Source organism: Sphaerodactylus townsendi, linkage group LG03, assembly GCF_021028975.2.
Source record: "Sphaerodactylus townsendi isolate TG3544 linkage group LG03, MPM_Stown_v2.3, whole genome shotgun sequence".
Lineage (NCBI taxonomy): Eukaryota > Metazoa > Chordata > Lepidosauria > Squamata > Sphaerodactylidae > Sphaerodactylus > Sphaerodactylus townsendi.
Genome location: NC_059427.1, coordinates 146,785,861 through 146,803,453, shown reverse-complemented (window position 1 = coordinate 146,803,453; position 17,593 = coordinate 146,785,861). Strand labels below are relative to the sequence as shown.

The following is a 17,593-nucleotide window of genomic DNA, read 5'->3' as shown; positions in this document are numbered from 1 at the left end:
TAGTAAGTTTGTAAGACAGGATTTTGCTCTCCTGCAAAAAAAGCCATGCTGACTCTTTCTCAGCGGAGGTCTTGCTTTTCTGCCATGTTTTATAATTTTATCTTTACTTGACAGATTCTACCAATTTACCAGGAACAGATGTCAAACTGACTGGCTCAGTAATTTCCCGGGTCCCCCCTAGATCCTTTTCTTAAAGATTGGTGTGACATTGGCCAATCACTTCCAAGTAGTCTTCAGGGGATGGAGCCTACAATTTCCAAGGATAAGTTGCATATTAAAGTGAGAAGATCAGCAATTTCATGCTTGAGCTCTTTAAGAACTCTTGGGTGAATGCAATCTGGGCCAGGGGATTTGGTAACAACAACAAGTTGGGACATCCAACTCAGGTTTTGCCCGGGGCTCCAGTTTGCCTCGTTACACCCCTGCTACACCTCCAAAATCTCCAGGGATTTCCCAGTCTGAAGCTGGTAACCCCAACTCTATGGTGTACAGCACACTATATTCTCGGTGAAATCCCTCTTGCGATTCCCCACCTCCACAGACACTGCCCCCAGATTTTCCGGGAATTTCCCAGGCTTATTAACTAACTAACTAACTAACTAACTAACTAACTAACTAACTAACTAACTAACTAACTAACTAACTAACTAACTAACTAACTAACTAACTCCAACAACTAGAGGTTTATACCGCCCTCACTAGAGGTGCTCAGGTGCAGAACAAGTCAAGCAATCAATAGAGCACAATACAATCAAGACTACAATAAGTTAAATATTAATTTAAATGTGAGCTCTATATGGCAATACCAACCCACCCCATTAAAAGAAAGCAACACCAAATCGGCATAACAGATGGCACCTAGAAGAGTTGGTAACCCTGCTCCAGCTCTTCACTGTGTCAGAAACAAATAGTAGCCTCTGAGCATTTGCAGAGTTCATTTTCCTCATTGAAAGGCCAGTGTACTGGACTCGTGGAGGAGATCCATGTACGGTATATATTTTTAAATTTGCCAGTGGTGGTTGCTTAAAGCAGGGCCCATTTAAACTGGAAAGGAAGTGTACTACAGACCAGGGGAATCGGCCCTCCTGCATTTCATCTCCGTCAGCAGAAGTAAGTTGGGATGGAAGAAAAGTGCTGTCAGCAGCGCAGGGGAAGGCAGAACTAGTAGGAGAATTTTTGAACCGCTTTGCTCACAAAGGCTGCTTTTAGTAATTTTCTTATGAAGAAGAAGAGTTGGTTTTTAAATCCTGGTCTTCTCTACCTTTAAGGAAGAAGAAGAAGAGAAGAAGTGTTTGGATTTATATCCCCCCTTTCTCTCCTGCAGGAGGACTTCAAGGGGCTGGGGTCACACCTCTCTGTGCCCTTCCCCTCAGCTAACAATGCAGCACCTCCTGTGGGAGGTGGGTGGGGATGAGAGAGCTCCAAGAAGCTGTGACTAGCCCAAGGTCACTTGGCCTCCAGCTGATGCAGGTGGGAGTGCACAGGCTAACCTGGAATTCCCCAGATAAGCCTCCTGCCACAGCTCAGGCTGGCAGAGCCTGGGAATCAAAACCCGGGTTCCTTCCAGATTAGATACACGAGCTCTTAACCTCTGTAACTGACGCCACCAAGCTGCCTCCCTTTAAGGAGGGAGACTTAAGGAGGAAGGCTTACAACCTCTTTCTCCTTCCTCTCCTCATTGCAGGCACCTTATGCGAGGTCGGTGGGGCTGGAGGAAAGAAGTTCAGAGGAGAATCCACTGTGATTGGCTCCAAGGTCACTCAGCAGGCTTCATGTGGCGGAGTGAGGATTCGAACCCAATTGTCCAGATTAGAGTCTGCTGCACTTAACCACTACACCATGTTGGCTCTAAGTTAAAACATTTTCATGTTAAAGGAGCGGTGGGCGTCCAGACAGACTTGATGTCTTGCATTCTTGCTTACTCTCTGCTCCCCCACCTTGGTCTACTCGCAGGGGTCTGCAACCTGCGGCTCTCCAGATGTTCATGGACTACAAATCCCATTTTCGTGAGTCTGTAACTTGACTCAGGAAAATATTCTGTTTATTTTCCTGGGCGGTAACGAGTCTTTTTAATTACAGGAATTTTTAATCTACTGCGGCTGTTAAATATTCTTTTCATAATAAATGTTTATTGAATTTTTCACCAGTATATCACAATACATCCCAAATCTATTCTGAAACACCGAGCAACTTCTATGTTACTCATAAAACCATTATATACAATTTACACAACCATACAAAATAGAAAAAACAATACACGTCTGGTTCAGATCCTATGAGCCTCACATTTTCATGGTAATGTAATTTCTAACCATCCTTATTCTAGATTCTTACAATTTTCTAAATTAGTATATAAACTATTCTTAGTGGCTGTATTACATTGATTTAGATGTATATATATATATATTCCTACAAACAGTTCTTAATCTTGATGATGTAAATATGTTAACAAATGCATGAAATATTTTCTTTGCCTAGTATGATTCCCAAGAGGGTTGCAATCTTTTAAGATTGTTGTATTTTAACAATGTAGATAATTTGCCTTATCGCAGCATATTCTGGTAATTTATTCAGCCAGTCTTCAACAGTTGCAATAGCTTCAGATTTCCCGTTTCTGGCTATTAGGTTTCTTGCTGCTGAGATCATATACAGAGTTAATGTTTCTAACTTTCTAACTTTACTGCAGGCTGTTGAATATTTTTGGTGGCTCTCAGACATAGACTCTTTAACATGTTTTTGATTGAATTGTACATTGGTTTCCAGAAGGCGACTGTGTTTACAACGGGGTTTGCACACTGTCATTAGGTATTGCGGAAAGATTCGTATGCGCCTAGTTTAAATTTAGCCACATGTGTGTGAGGGTGTTACAGAACTTTCCTTTTTGGGCAGCTTTGTTCTCGAAAGTGGCAGAGGGTGAGGATACAACGTAGGTGTGCCTCTGTTTTGTAGGGTCATTTGCCTTTGTTAGTGTGGAGAGAGATGGGGAGCTCACATGGGCATGAAATCATGCTGCTGTCCCCAGGCCAAATAACAGTGGCAGACTGGTTGTGGTGGGTTTTCCGGGCTGTGTGGCCGTGGTCTGGTGGATTTTGTTCCTAACGCCTGCATCTGTGGCTGGCATCTTCAGAGGTGTATCACAGAGAAAAGTCTGTTTCACACTGTGTCTAAGTGAGAAGGGAAAGTTTAGTGGGGTATATTGTCCATGTTCCAGATTGGGGAACCCATCAGTAAGTGTCTGGGGGGGACTTGCTATGCAAAGGTGTGGTTGAGTGCATTGTATTGCGGGTGGGGTTATCAGTCCATTTTTTAAGTACTGGGAGCCAAGCTTTGCTAATTTTCAGAATCTCTTCTTTCTTGTTGAACAGGTGAACAGTGTTTCTTGTTGAGCAGTGACAGAGTTTCTTGTCTTCACTTAGACTCGATTGGGCTGAGGGCCCAGAGTTGCTGGGACCTAGTTTGCATGTGTATGTGTGTGTTTATTTATTTATCGACATTTATTTCCAACACTTTACCACTATCTCAGAGTGGGTTACAATAAAAACTACAGTAAAAATAGCATGCAACAACAGTAAAATCATAATACAATCCCATCCTAACCCCCCCACCGATAATCTAAAATCTCGAACACCCACTCCACCCCCCACAAGAAATGGAGGGGTGTGTACAAACACCTCGGGCCTCCCCTCCCAGTGAGGGGAGTCAGCCAAATGTCTGCGTGAAAAGGCCTATCTTCATCAGGTGACAAACTCCTGTGAGTAGGCGTCAGCAAACCTTTAGCATTCCACTGCAGAGAACACTGGCGTAATGGCACCAAAATTTCAGGGTATCATCTGGAGATGATGGCAATTTGCTTGTTTAGCCTAACTAGTTATGGACCCTCGAAAGGGTAGCGCCCCCATCTCCTTAGCAGTTGAATGGGGATGGGCACTTTGAGGGTCCATAACTTTGGACCCCCTGAACCAAACTGCACCAAACTTTGGGGGTACCATAAGGACAGTTTCCAGATGATACCCTACAATATTGGTGCTGATACATCCAAAAATGCGCCCCCTGCAGGAACATCCTAGAAATTTGCCCAAGAATCTTTGTTCTGCATTGAGTTTTCTGCATTGCTGTCAATGGGGGTTGCAGGCTGTGGGGGGGGCACATTTCTGAAGGCACAGTCTCAAAGCTTTCAGGGTCTCATCAGGAGACTGCCCTAATGATACCCCCCCAAGTTTGGTGCAGTTTGGTTCAGGGGGGCCAAAGTTATGGACCCTCAAAACTGTAGCCCCCATCTCCTATTAGCTCCCATTGGAAACAATGGGGGATGGGGCACCCCCTTTGGGAGTCCATAACTTTGGACACCTTGAACCAAACGTCACCAAACCTGGGGAGTAGCATAAGGACAGTCCCCTGATGATATGCTGAAATTGTGGTGCTGATATGTCTAAAAATGCACCCCCTGCGGGCACCAATGTCCTGGTGCAAAAAAAAAGTTTGGTCATGGTGGAGTGGCCGCCCATGGGGGGGGGGGCATCCAACTCAGGTTTTGCCCAGGGCTACAGTTTGCCCAGGGCTGCCTCGTTACGCCCCTGGCAGAGAAGGCCCTCTGGGCTTCCCCTTACCTCCAAAGTGAGTGGGACAGCCAGGTGGGCCCCTGGACGTAGAATCTGCTCTCCAAAACAGCCATTTTTCTCCAGGGGAGCTTTGTCATCCGGGTAACAATTGTAATTCCCGGAGGATTTCAACTCTGCTGGCTCATTAATATCGTGACTGTCTCTTAATTCGCATGCATTTGTTTGGCTTGCTCCTGGGGTACATTAAAAAGAAATGTGTGAAACAGTCAGATTTTCATCCCACGATGTGAATGTCTACCTGTTTGTCTGTGGGGTCGATGACCACAGCTGAGTTTTGCAGCCAAAGGGAACAGAAAGAGTAACTTGAGAAGTCCAGATTTGAAAAAGTTCAGGAAATGCTTTCTGGTAGTATCTTTCTTAGAAAAAAAATCTTTAAGCAACCTTGCAGCAATATTCTCTTTCGCTTCCTCCTACTCCCGGATGGAGGTGGTGTGAAAATCACCAGCTAAGCGTATGCTGTTCCTTTTGTCAGTTGTGTGTGGGGGTTGGAGCCATTGGTTTTGTCTAGAGCAGGGGTCCCCAAACTTTTTAAACAGGGGGCCAGTTCACTGTCCCTCAGACTGTTGGAGGGCCGGACTAAAAAAAACTATGAACAAATTCCTATGCACAAATGATTGTAAAATGTTTGATTTCACCTTTCAGCCTTTCTGTCATGGTCTATTTTTAGAACAGTGACCAAAGTATGTCAAGTACAGGGTGGGCTCCAAATATTGTTGGGGAGGCTGTGGAATACCTTCCGCTGGTAAAAAAAAAAGCAGAACTTTCCCAATGAGGCATTCCATCTAACCCAGGATCAGGTATCTTCCTGGGTTCTTTCCTGCCTAGCAGCCAGCGAGCAATTCGCCAGCCTGGCTGATGCCAATGGGAGTGAGGCGGAACAGAAACCCTGAGAGCAACACATGGAGTAGCCCAGAGGGAAGGGCGGAGCAGGAGTTGCCACGTGTAAGGTTTCCAACTCTGGGTCAGAAAATGCATGGAGATTTGGGGGTGCCATCATGTAACTGCAATCAACAGCCGTTGGGGCCGGTTCCTCCTCTCCCTCGAGCCCCCACTGCACATGAATGGAGCCATCGCCGTCATGCCTGGCGGGCCGGATAAATGCCTTCAGGGGGCCACATTTGGCCCCCGGGCCGTAGTTTGGGGACCCCTGAGCTAAGCGTATGCTGTTCCTTTTATCAGTTGTGTGTGGGGGTTGGAGCCATTGGTTTTGTCTAGAGGTAACTGCTCAACTAAGTTCAAAGAGATCGGAGAATACAGCCTTTTGTTTTCTTTTCTTTTCCTTTCTTTCACTTTCTCTGATACATCTGGTTGCAAAGGTTTTGCAAGAATGGATTTGCATGCGTGTCAGTTTGAGCAGCCTTAGGTCTCTTTAATGTCAACGCATTATGCTGAATACGTTTCTCTTTGGGATCAAACTATCAAAAGTGATTCTGCCGCTTGACAGTAGCTGTGGCCAGCACTGATTGGCCAGCGCCTGCTGTGCTATAAATCTGACACCCCCTTGGAGTATTCTTGTTTTTTGAACTGTCCTTTGAAAATAATGAACACGAATAAACATGAGAGGGCTGGCGTAATGCAAGGTGGTTTTTTTGTGTGGGGAGAAATAAAAGAGCAGTATCAGTCATCGGAGATAAAAAAATTAGGTAAATTTGATAGGGCAAAAGGGGAAAATGTATTTTAGTACTCAGTTTTATACTCTTCTTTGAAAAACCTCTGTAGGAAGGAGCCTCGTGGGCAAAATCCGTACGGAATTTTAACTGAGGCCTCTACCACACATGCAGAATAAGGCACTTTCAATGCACTTTGCAGCTGGATTTTACTGTGCGGAATAGCACGATCCACTTGCACACAATGGTGAAAGTGGATGGAAAGTGCATTATTCTGCATGTGCGGAAGGGCCTCGGTAATAAAAAAGTATATATATTTTTGCACCATCGGCCTTGACCTTATTTTCTGTTTTCCGTGTGTTTGTTTGGGTCAGAATCTGAATCTGGCCTGGTGGAACGCTCTGGCCCCGGCCTGGTGGAACGCTCTTCCTCCAACTGTCCGGGCCCTGCGGGACCTTGGTGAGTTCCGCAGGGCCTGTAAGACGGAGCTGTTCCACCGGGCCTTTGGAGGAACCGGCCGCTGATGGTGCCCCCTCCCCCTCCTTTCATGGCCCTGTACCTCATGGCCCTCTACATCTGGGACCTGCCATTCCTCCCTCTTGGGGAGAGGATTTTGTATATAGAGCTGCTGGACGCCATTTATATTTATTATTGTATTTTTATTGTATTTTATTGTATTGTATTTATAAGATTTAGCTTTTACTGTTTTATCACTGCTTTTAAAGATTTAGCCATTTTATGTTATATTATGTTTATTGTTGTACACCGCCCGGAGCCCCTCGGGGATAGGGCGGTATAAAAATCTAATAAATAAATAAATAAATAAAAAATCTGCACGCGAACGAGCCTTTATTGTCCAGTGCAAAAGCTTAGTTCATTTTGCAAGAGGAAAAACTGCATTGTTTCATACACATTGCACGCTTGTGAAATAATTCAAACACCTGTGCATTTCCTCTTTTCAACAGCCTCCAGCTCTCTTTAAACCAAAAGAATTCTTTCTCTTTCCGTGTTTAGCTGCTATGCCATCCCAGAGGTTGACGACTTTTGTTCCAGGGACCCGTCTTAGGCCTTGCGTCTTGTTTCTTCTCTCTTCCAGAAATGCGCTGGCAGATGGGTGAGCAGGTCCGAGGCCTCGACTCTCAGGCAGAGAGTCGCCAACAGTTGCTTCAGGATGTAGCAGACTTCCTGCGCCGGAAGGCTGAGGTGGAGCAGGAGTATTCCCGGGGGCTGGAGAAACTCTCTGAACGCTTCTCGGCTAAGATCCGTGGCTCCAAGGAGCATCAGAACTTCAGGTAGGGTCTGTGGAGTCTCCAGAGGAAGAAAGGATTTTTAAAAAGGGATTGAAGGTAAGGTGACCAGCCGTCCCGATTTTCGCGGGACACTCACGCTTTTGCGCGATGTGTCCCGCATCCTGCCGGGCTTTGGCATTGTCCCGATTAGGCAATGTGCTCCTGCGGCTGCGCGCCAGGGAAGCGCCCCGGAAGGTACTGCGGCAGCACAGGAGGGAGCTTGGGGAAGCCCTGCCTTTTGCGGCAGCGCCTTTTGCGCGGCGCTCCCCGGTCAGGAAACAGGAAAGTGCCCCAGAAGGCACTGAGGCTGCCGCAGTGCCTTCTGGGGCGCTTCCCTGTTTCCTGACCGGGGAGCGCCACGCAAAAGGCAGTGTGCGGGTGCGCGTGTGCCCCCCCTGCTTTTTAATAGTAGAAATCTGGTCACCTTAATTGAAGGGCAGTTACTGGGGAGATTTGTGACCTGTTTCTGTGCCCTAGGTGGCACAGGTGGCACTCTGTGGCCTAGGTGGCAACTAAGCCGGAGCTTGGGAGGAAGGGATAAGGGAGGCAGGTGCTGCCACACACGGCATGATGTAAATTCCGGGAAAACATGGAAGTGACATCATGTTGCTCTGGAATGGCCAGAAGCTGTATGGTAAAACCATAGAGTTTTTAGAGATTCCTAGAAAGGCATGACACCGCTTCTAGTTTTCTCCAGAACTGGTATTACAGCATGTCTGACACCAACTTTTGAAAACAAATTGTCTCCTGATGCTGCTCAGAGGGGCAGCAGAAAATGAAATTATGTTAGCAGCCTTTCTACATGGCGGCACCTATCTCCCTCTGAGGCTCACCTGACACCTACCCGTGTTCTTTAGGCCAAAACTTTTGTTTTTACCTGTGTTTTTAGCTGAGGTTCTCTCTCTTTCTCTCTCTTTCTCTCTCAAGCTTTTTTATGGTCCATGTCAAACGTGAGGACTGCTTTTTGGGTATCTTTTTAAGCTGCTAAACATTGATCTACATCAGCGGTTCTCAACCTGTGGGTCGTGACCCCTTTGGGGTCGAACGACCCTTTCACAGGGGTCGCCTAAGACTCTCTGCATCAGTGTTCTCCATCTGTAAAATGGATAAATGTTAAGGTTGGAGGTCACCACAACATGAGGACCAGTATTAAAGGGTCGCGGCATTAGGAAGGATGAGAACCACTGATCTACATAATTTTTATGCCCTGATTTATTTTATGTTGTGTTTTTTCTAGCTTGTTATGTTGTTTTATGGTTTTACTGTACTGTTTTATTTGCAAACTATGGCCGTTTCTGCACACACCATTTGTGCCGTTTTGAAGAAGTTTTCGATCCCAACATTTACTATGAAGTTGCCCACATTCCCATTCTCAAAATATTGTTTCCTGGTTGCCAATTTTTTCCCCATGTGTGCATGGTAGTGAAGTGATCCTTCATGACATTGAAGAAGAGAGAAGAGTTTGGATTTATATCCCCCCTTTCTCTCCTGCAGGAGACTCAAAAGGGCTGACAATCTCCTTGCCCTTCCCCCCTCACAACAAACACCCTGTGAGGTAGGTGGGGCTGAGAGAGCTCCGAGAAGCTGTGACTAGCCCAAGGTCACCCAGCTGGCGTGTGTGGGAGTGTACAGGCTAATCTGAATTCCCCAGATAAGCCTCCACAGCTCAGGCGGCAGAGCTGGGAATCAAACCCGGTTCCTCCAGATTAGATACACGAGCTCTTAACCTCCTACGCCACTGCTGCTCCAGATTAGATACACGAGCTCTTAACCTCCTATGCCACTACGCCACTGGTATTAATGAATTGCTGATTCATTGATACCAAAATGGGAGGAAAAAACCAAAATTCCAGAAATATTACATTTTTAGAGGAGAGGAGCGAAGCTGTGAGGTGGACCAAAAAAATGGCAGAGCAAGCGCCAAATTTTAAGTTTGGCAACAGCCCAGAGGGCGTGGGAAAAAAGCCTGTCGTTTGGGCGGAAAAAATAAACATTTCAGTAGGATCACACTGTGAGGAAAGCCAGCTTGGAAACGTTTCAGCGAAAAGAACACAACAAATTCATTTCAGTGAAAATAATACAACACATTTCAGATGCAACGGGAGGAAAAGTGTTTGGAAATGTTTTTGAAACCAAAGTGGTGATGGGGGTGGGGAGGGGGGGGCATGCAGAACTCCATGAAGGAAAAGTTGTACATCCACTCTGAAAATGTAAATGGCCCACAATCCGCAGGTCTCTGGAGAAGCGCCATGTTCACTTTCCCAATGAATAATAAAATAGATGACAGGGGAGGGACCCTTCAGGAGAATCACTCTCCATATCTACGGTGGATTAAACCTTCCCTCAAGACCATGTCGGGCATCCTGCTGAGGACGCAGATTCGGGGTGCCGTCAAGGGATGTATAATTTCATTTTAGGAAATTTTTTAAAAACTGCTTTTTTTTACAGCTTCTGAAAAGGAAGAATGGAGGCAGTAGGATATTGATGGAGGGTGGAGGGAAAAGCAAGAACTTTGAATATAATTCCTCCCTTGCATGCCACTCCTCACCCTCCCTCACCCTCCCTCCGCTAGGGTGGGTGGGCCATGTCCAGATGCCGGGCCCCCTCCCTTGCATGCCACCCCTTACTCCCTCCCCTGCCTCCCCTCCCTTGCATGCCATCCCTCCCTTCCCTTCCCTTGCATGCCACCCCTCACCCTCCCTCACCCTCCCTCCGCTAGGGTGGGTGGGCCATGTCCAGATGCCGGGCCCCCTCCCTTGCATGCCACCCCTTACTCCCTCCCCTGCCTCCCCTCCCTTGCATGCCATCCCTCCCTTCCCTCCCTCCCCTTCCCTTGCATGCCACCCCTCACCCTCCCTCACCCTCCCTCTGCTAGGGTGGGTGGGCCATGTCCAGATGCCGGGCCCCCTCCCTTGCATGCCACCCCTTACTCCCTCCCCTGCCTCCCCTCCCTTGTATGCCATCTGTAACGAACTTGCCCCACCCTGAAGGGCTGGTGTACAGCAGGCCAAAGGGAGAAGGCCTTAGCAACAGCCAGAAAAAGAAAAAAAGGCTCCACAAGGAGAGAACCGACCTGATTGGCTGAAAAAGGTCCAGTAACGTTTGGCAAGAGCTAGGGGGAGCCAGTGGGCTTAGAGCACTGAGAGGAGAGTTGAGTGCTGATAGGAGTCGGTCAGAGAGAGCAGAGCAGAGTCTGGCAGAGAGGAGTCTGTCAGCTCTGGAAGAAGAGGATTCTGTCTCAGCAGAGTTGGCTGACAGAAGTCCAGTCCCTGTCTAAGCGGTGTATGCTTGACAGAGAGAGGAGGCCCTGACTGGGTGCAGGTTGACGTGCCCTTCAGGAGCTTGGCGGTTTTAAAAACTGCCCAGACCTATCTAGTCTGCCTTGCCCTGTGTGTATCACCAGAATCACCAGTCTGGGAGAAGCCAGTCCAGAGGCAGTGAAGCCATATTAGGACTAGTGGGAGAGAGGGAGGCCAAGTGTGCCAGAATCTCCTGGGCTTGGACTGTGTGCTTGGGTGTGATCAGTGGGTATTGGAGCAGTGAGGAATAGTGTCTGTGTGCGTAAGGGAATTTATTAGTTCAAAGCTAAATCTTCCCTTAAGAGACACCCTCGTGTGTCGGTGTGCATATGAATCTGAAGTAACATCTTAAGACAAACTTATTCTGAAACCAACAAGCGTTAAACCTCTCAAAGTTACCAGAGAAGCCTCTGTTAAACCGCAAATAAAAGTTTTCAGTTTTGTTCACCTTTTAAAACCTTTCCAGTCATTAGTATTTTCGTCTGTGTGTCTGTGTTCCCCGCAAAGGGTGGTGTCTGGGGAAAATCAGTATTGAGTGGGCTATAGAGGAAAAATATTATTGGTGGCAGCGCAGAAAGCAGAACTTATATATAAGTGGCTTTCGTTACACCATCCCTCCCTTCCCTCCCTTCCCTTGCATGCCACCCCTCACCCTCCCACACCCTCCCTCCGCTAGGGTGGGTGGGCCATGTCCATATGCCGGGCCCCTCCCCCCCCCTTGCATGCCACCCCTTACTTCCTCCCCTGCCTCCCCTCCCTTCCCTTCCCTTGCATGCCACCCCTCACCCTCCCTCCCCTCCCTCTGCTAGGTGCTTCTCTAGGTGCTTCTAGGTGCTCTAGGTGCTTCCATGAGAACTCTTTAGCTGTTGCTGGATTCTCATATTGTCACAAATTGCCAAAATTGGCCTGTTACCCTCAGCAGACACATGGTGCGTTAGTGAGTTCTTGTGTTGGTCTGGTGGCATCAACGCCGCAGCAGTGACAGTGGGTGCTTTCTAGCAGGTATGAGGGGTTATTCAGGTCGAATCTGATCTCTACAGTGGGACAGGGGGGAACAAACTGTCCGGTGTTCTAAATGTGCTGCTCGCCTGTTTTACGGGAACTGGTATTGCGCCTCTGTGGTCAAGGCCAGGTCAAAACCTCAATAGTTGAATGCATTCAGAAGGCCTCTGAGCAGTGGCGTAGCTAGGGGAAATGGAGTCTGGTGCAGACTTCCAGTTTTCTGCCCCCCATGGGCCCCTGCGCCGCCCCCGTGCCCCACTTACCTTGTCCGGCGGCAGAGAGGAAATAGTGGAGGCCCCCTCTGGCTCGTCTCGGCCCACCCCTTGGGCAGCGGCCAAGCCGGCCGAAGCCTGCCCGGGCAGTGCCCGGCTCTGCTCTGCGCTGTGCCGCGCCTGGCTGGCAGAAGTGTGGGGAGCGATTTTCCGCACCCCCATGTGACTCAATGGGGGCCGCCCGGGGCAGTTGTCCCCGGATGTCTCCATTACAGCCGCGCCTCTGCCTCTGTGGGAAGAACAGTTAGCAAGGGAAGGTTGTGGTTCCCTGTACCATCCAGCTAAGCACTGTTGGAAACGAGATGCTGTTCTAGATGAGCTATTGTTCTGCCCTGCACGTACAGCAAATCTACACAGGGGAAGGTGTTCTTGGCTTGCTGGTTTTAAGAACATAAGAACATAAGAACATAAGAACATAAGAACAAGCCAGCTGGATCAGACCAGAGTCCATCTAGTCCAGCTCTCTGCTACTCGCAGTGGCCCACCAGGTGCCTTTGGGAGCTCACAGGCAGGATGTGAAAGCAAGGGCCTTCTGCTGCTGCTGTTCCCAGGCACCTGGTCTGCTAAGGCATTTGCAATCTCAGATCAAAGAGGATCAAGATTGGTAGCCATAGATCGACTTCTCCTCCCTAAATCTGTCCAAGCCCTTTTTAAAGCTATCCAGGTTAGTGGCCATCACCACCTCCAGTGGCTGCATATTCCAAACACCAACCACACGTTGCGTGAAGAAGTGTTTCCTTTTATTAGTCCTAATTCTTCCCCCCAGCATTTTCAATGGATGCCCCCTGGTTCTAGTATTGTGAGAAAGAGAGAAACATTTCTCTCTGTCCACATTTTCTACCCCATGCATAATTTTATAGACTTCAATCCTATCCCCCCTCAGACGTCTCCTCTCCAAACGAAAGAGTCCGAAACGCTGCAGCCTCTCCTCATAGGGAAGGTGCTCCAGTCCCTCAATCATCCTTGTTGCCCTTCTCTGCACTTTTTCTATCTCCTCAATATCCTTTTTGAGATGCGGCGACCAGAACTGGACACAGTACTCCAAGTGCGGTTTTCTGTCAGCTTACCTGTCACGGCTTCTTTCAACCCCCTGTGAATTGCCATTTGGTGCAGGAGCGCTGAACATTTGAGAAACTATTGTGTGAAAACCCTCTCAACGATTCCTGGTCCTTTCAAAGAGCTGTATTTCCCTGGAGGGACGAGCAATCGATTATGAAATTGGTTTTAGGTTGGTGGTGTCGAAAATGTCCTCATAACGGTGATCGGCAGCCCTTTTTTGAGAAGGGCCTGTTTGGTACGAATCGACCGGCAAATCTGGGCAGCAAAATCCATAACAATTGCTCGTTACGAGTGTGTTCTCTGGAAGCGCTGCAGGACTGTGGGAGACAATTAAGCTTCCAAATAGGCCTGCCAACATTATTTTTTAAAAAAGATTTGAGTCCTGTCCCCTTCTTTTCCAAAGCTCCAGGATGACTTCTTAACCATTTTTAAAGCAGTCGTTTTTAAACAGGGAAACAAAACCACTAGGTAAAGGGAAGAGTCCTGAGCTGTGTCCTGGGGTCACGCATGTCGCTGGGCGCATGCCGTTTCATCGTGTGTGTGTGTGTGGGGGGGGAGGTGCTGGGCGCGTTGACCTAGTGCGGCGACCTGGCTGGCGCTTGGTGGCTCCCCCTGTGCTGAGGCACCACTTGCTGGCTGAGCTGGCCTGCAGGGAGGCTGGGGAGGGTGAGGCTCAGTGGCAGGTGGCCCAGGCGGGCGCCACTGAGTCCCACCACCCGCCCTCCCTGCAGAGCTTGGGTAGGGCAGAAGCCGGCCTACAGGGAGGCTGGGGGGGGGAGGGCTTGGTGGCGGGTGGCCCAGGAGCCGGCCTGTCGCTGCGGCGCCTGTCCAAGCCCCTCCCCCAAGCCCCGCCCTTCCCTGGCCTCCCTGCTGGCTCCCATAAGTGTGGGCGTGGGGGCACGGATAGCCAGGCGGGGTGGGGTGGGTTGGGGGGGCGTGGGGAGCTGGTCATTCCCCCCAGGCACCATTTCGGCCCAATACGCCACCAGACCTGAGCAACAGACGCACAGGCTGGCAAACTGGGGCCTCATTGGCAATGTGATGACATTTCCAGCTACGCACTGACATTACTTCTGGTGCGATAGGAAGTGATGTCAGCACGTTGCCAGCATTGTGCTGACATAATTTCTGTTCCTACGGAAGTGAGGTCAGAGCACCGGGGTGCTAACAACCTCCCCATTTCACCCTCATTTTTCTCTCACCCCAACCAGAGTGGCAGTGGGAAGATCTTCAGTTCCAAGTGGGAAAATGGTAATCTTACAGTGAGAGCCAGTGGGCCGTAGTGGGTAGAGTGGCAGACTAGGACCCTAGGACCCACTTGTACCGTAGAGGCTCGCTGGGTAACCTTGGGCTCGTCACAGTTTCTCAGTCTGGTCTACCTCGTAGGGTTGTTGTTTTAAGAAAATGAGGTTAGAATGATGTTCTGCAGTCATTTTGAGTCCTAACTGGGGAGAAAAGCAGGATGTGAAACAAACAAACAAATAAAATATCTCTGCCCAACATTGTTTATGGTTTAGATGGGGGGCAGTGGGAAAAAAAGAAAGGGGGGAATGAAAAGAGGCCAGAGGCAAGCCACCCATCCAGCTGAGGATCGAAGGACATCCCTGTTTCCTTTGCAGGAAAGACCAGAATCTCCCGTCCCCCTTGAACTGCTGGTACACGATCCTGAACCAAACACGGCAGGCGAGTCGGGACCACGGTGCGTTGAGCGAGATTTACACAGGCCACCTAGCGCTGAGGCTGGGGCACATCAGCGATGACGTGGGGCGCCTGGCCAGGAAGGTGGGTTCTTTAAAGGTTGGGTTTCTTTTGGACAAGGCCACAAAGAAAGCTTGCTTGCCATTTTGGGCACGCAGCAGATGGGGTACAGTCGCGTCTCCCGTCTCTCCCAAAGCCGATCCCTGTGTCCTGCCTCTTCTGAAATAGATGAGTGGTACCCTGTTTCCCCGAATATAAGACATCCCCGGAAAATAAGACGTAGCAGAGGTTTTGCTGAAGTGCGAAATATAAGGCATCCCCCCAAAGTAAGACGTAGCAAAGTTTTTGTTTGGAAGCATGCCCGACGAACAGAACACAGAAAAATAAGACATCCCCTGAAAATAAGACATAGCGCATCTTTGGGAGCAAAAATTAATATAAGACACTGTCTCTGCCCAACACTGTTTATGGTTTAGATGGGGGGCAGTGGGAAAAATATCTCTGCCCAACACACTGTCTTATATTCGGGGAAACACGGTAGAAAGATGATTTAGCATATCCAGCCTTTTCTGGGGCAATTCAGATGTGGGGCAGTTATGTGGTTGAGAGGCAACTGTTGTGAAATTAGTGGTCGGTTTTCTGGCCTGCGTGGCTGTGGTCTGGTAGTTTTTGCTCCTAATGTTTTGCCTGCCTCTGTGGCTGGCATCTTTAGAGGCACATCACAGTAAGATCCCAGCCATAGACATGGGCAAAATGTTAGGAACAAAAGCTACCAGACCACAGCCACGCAGCCCGGAAAACCCCCAACAGCCAGTCGATTCCAGCCATTAAAGTCTTCGACAGGACGCTGTTGTGAGTTTCTTCCCTGCCCTGCTTCCCGTCTGGCAAAATGATTCTGCCGTGAGAAGTGGAATCAATATAAACGATGCACATTTTTGCTTATATTCCACTAACAATTGGGGCAGAGAGGGAGGAACCTTGTGGATTGGTTGTCAACAGGTTTGGAGCAAAGTCTTTGTTACTCGGGCACAGCATTAGCTTTGCGTGCAGAGGATCCCAAGGCTTCTTCAGTTAAAAAAAGGATGTGGTAGTAGGTCAGAGGTGGCACTCAGAGCCTTCTCTGTGGGCATGTGGTCACAGAGTTCATCATGTGGTGGTGGGGGGGAGAAAATCTCTCCCCAGACACTCACATCTAGGCTGGCCTGGGCCACTGGGCACGACATGTAGGTAACCCTGTTAAGCAGTGGCGTACCTAGGCAAACTGGAGCCCTGGGCAAAACCTGAGTTTGATGCCCCCCCCCACAACAACAACCTTTATTAAGCATTGAAAGAATGAAAGAAAGAAAGAAAACAAGCATTGGCAGGAAGGGGGTGGATTTAAAAGGAGAATCCGGGGAAATTTAGGGCGTGCCTGCTGTCAGGGGTGCAATTATTAAGATAGCAGCACCAAAATTTCAGAGTATCTTCATGAAGATACCACCCAGGTTTGGTGAAGTTTGGTTCAGGGGGTCCAAAGTTATGGACCCTCAAAGGTGTAGCCCCCATCTCCTATTAGCTCCCATTGGAAACAATGGGGGATGGGGACACTCCCTATGGGAGTCCATAACTTTTGACTCCCTAAACCAAACCTCACCAAATCTGGGTGATATCATTAGGATAGTCTCCTGAAAAATCCCTGAAATTGTGGTGCTGCTAGCCTAAAAACTACGCCCCCTGCAGGCCAAAAACAGAAAAAACACTGAAAATTCAAAAAAATCCCACCTGCATTTTTGGCGCCCCCCACAAGGTGGCGCCCTGGGCAACTGCCCACTTTGCCCAATGGAAGGAACGCCTCTGCTGCTAAGTGCTGTTAAACCCCACTAATTTTCATGGGAAGAACTAAAGCACAATCCTTGACCTGGGAGTAAGCTCAGTTGCTGGCAATGGGGCTTGCTTCTAAACCCCCCTAGGGTCGTGATTCACCCATTCAAAGCGTTGCACGGTTGCTTCAAAGCAACACCACTGACTACCACCAAGCTTACTCCCGAGTACTGCATGCCTCGGAACCAACTGTTTTTTCTAAACTAAAACCTCAGTATTTAGGTTAAATGGCCGTGTTGGCACTTTGCGATAAATAAGTGGGTTTTGGGTTGCAGTTTGGGCACTCGGTCTCGAAAAGGTTCACCATCACTGTAGTAGGTGATGTGAAAGACACCCCCCCCCCCGAGACCCAGGAGAGCCACTGGGCCTTTCCCCACTTCCCTTAAGCCCCGCGCTACTCGAGGAGAGTAGCGTGGGGTCCCTCAGCACTCCCCACTGACAGGGGCGGCGACAGTGCAGCCGCCCCGAAGCTGCTGCTGTCGCGCCCCTCCGCGCGCAGCATCCCAGGCGCTCTTCTAAACGGCGCCTTTTGATGGCCCCGCGCAGCGCCTGGGATGCTGCGCGCTGAGAGTAGCGCGCGGCATAGAGGGGAACGATGGGAGTGGGGAAAGGCCCACTGTCAGTTTGAGGATACACAATAAAAAGTTGTCAGAGCAGTCCACAAAAGATTACTCTACCGCATATCAATTATATATTATTAATCAAGCTTGGAAACACACCCGAAATAAAATGCAAGTGATTTAGTTGTATATTACAGTCATATACGTATTACCAACAACAAACAATATAAATTTCGTAATTCCAAACTACACGGCATAATTATACCTTCCTGCAGATATTTAAAAATCCTGGATTTTCACTGAATGTTTCGGAAATCCTGGATTTTCA

The 17,593-nt window shown here is 48.8% G+C and overlaps 1 protein-coding gene across 1 annotated transcript in view; it reads left to right on the top strand.

Moving 5' to 3' along the window:
• The window catches only part of LOC125427905 (rho GTPase-activating protein 4-like), a 62,441-nt gene that overhangs the window by 26,791 nt on the left and 18,057 nt on the right, over nucleotides 1-17,593 (top strand). Inside the window, exons 2-3 of the mRNA XM_048487472.1 lie at nucleotides 7,323-7,518; nucleotides 14,767-14,929. Coding sequence (XP_048343429.1) covers nucleotides 7,323-7,518; nucleotides 14,767-14,929 — 359 coding nt within the window. The remainder of the gene's footprint in view (nucleotides 1-7,322; nucleotides 7,519-14,766; nucleotides 14,930-17,593) is intronic.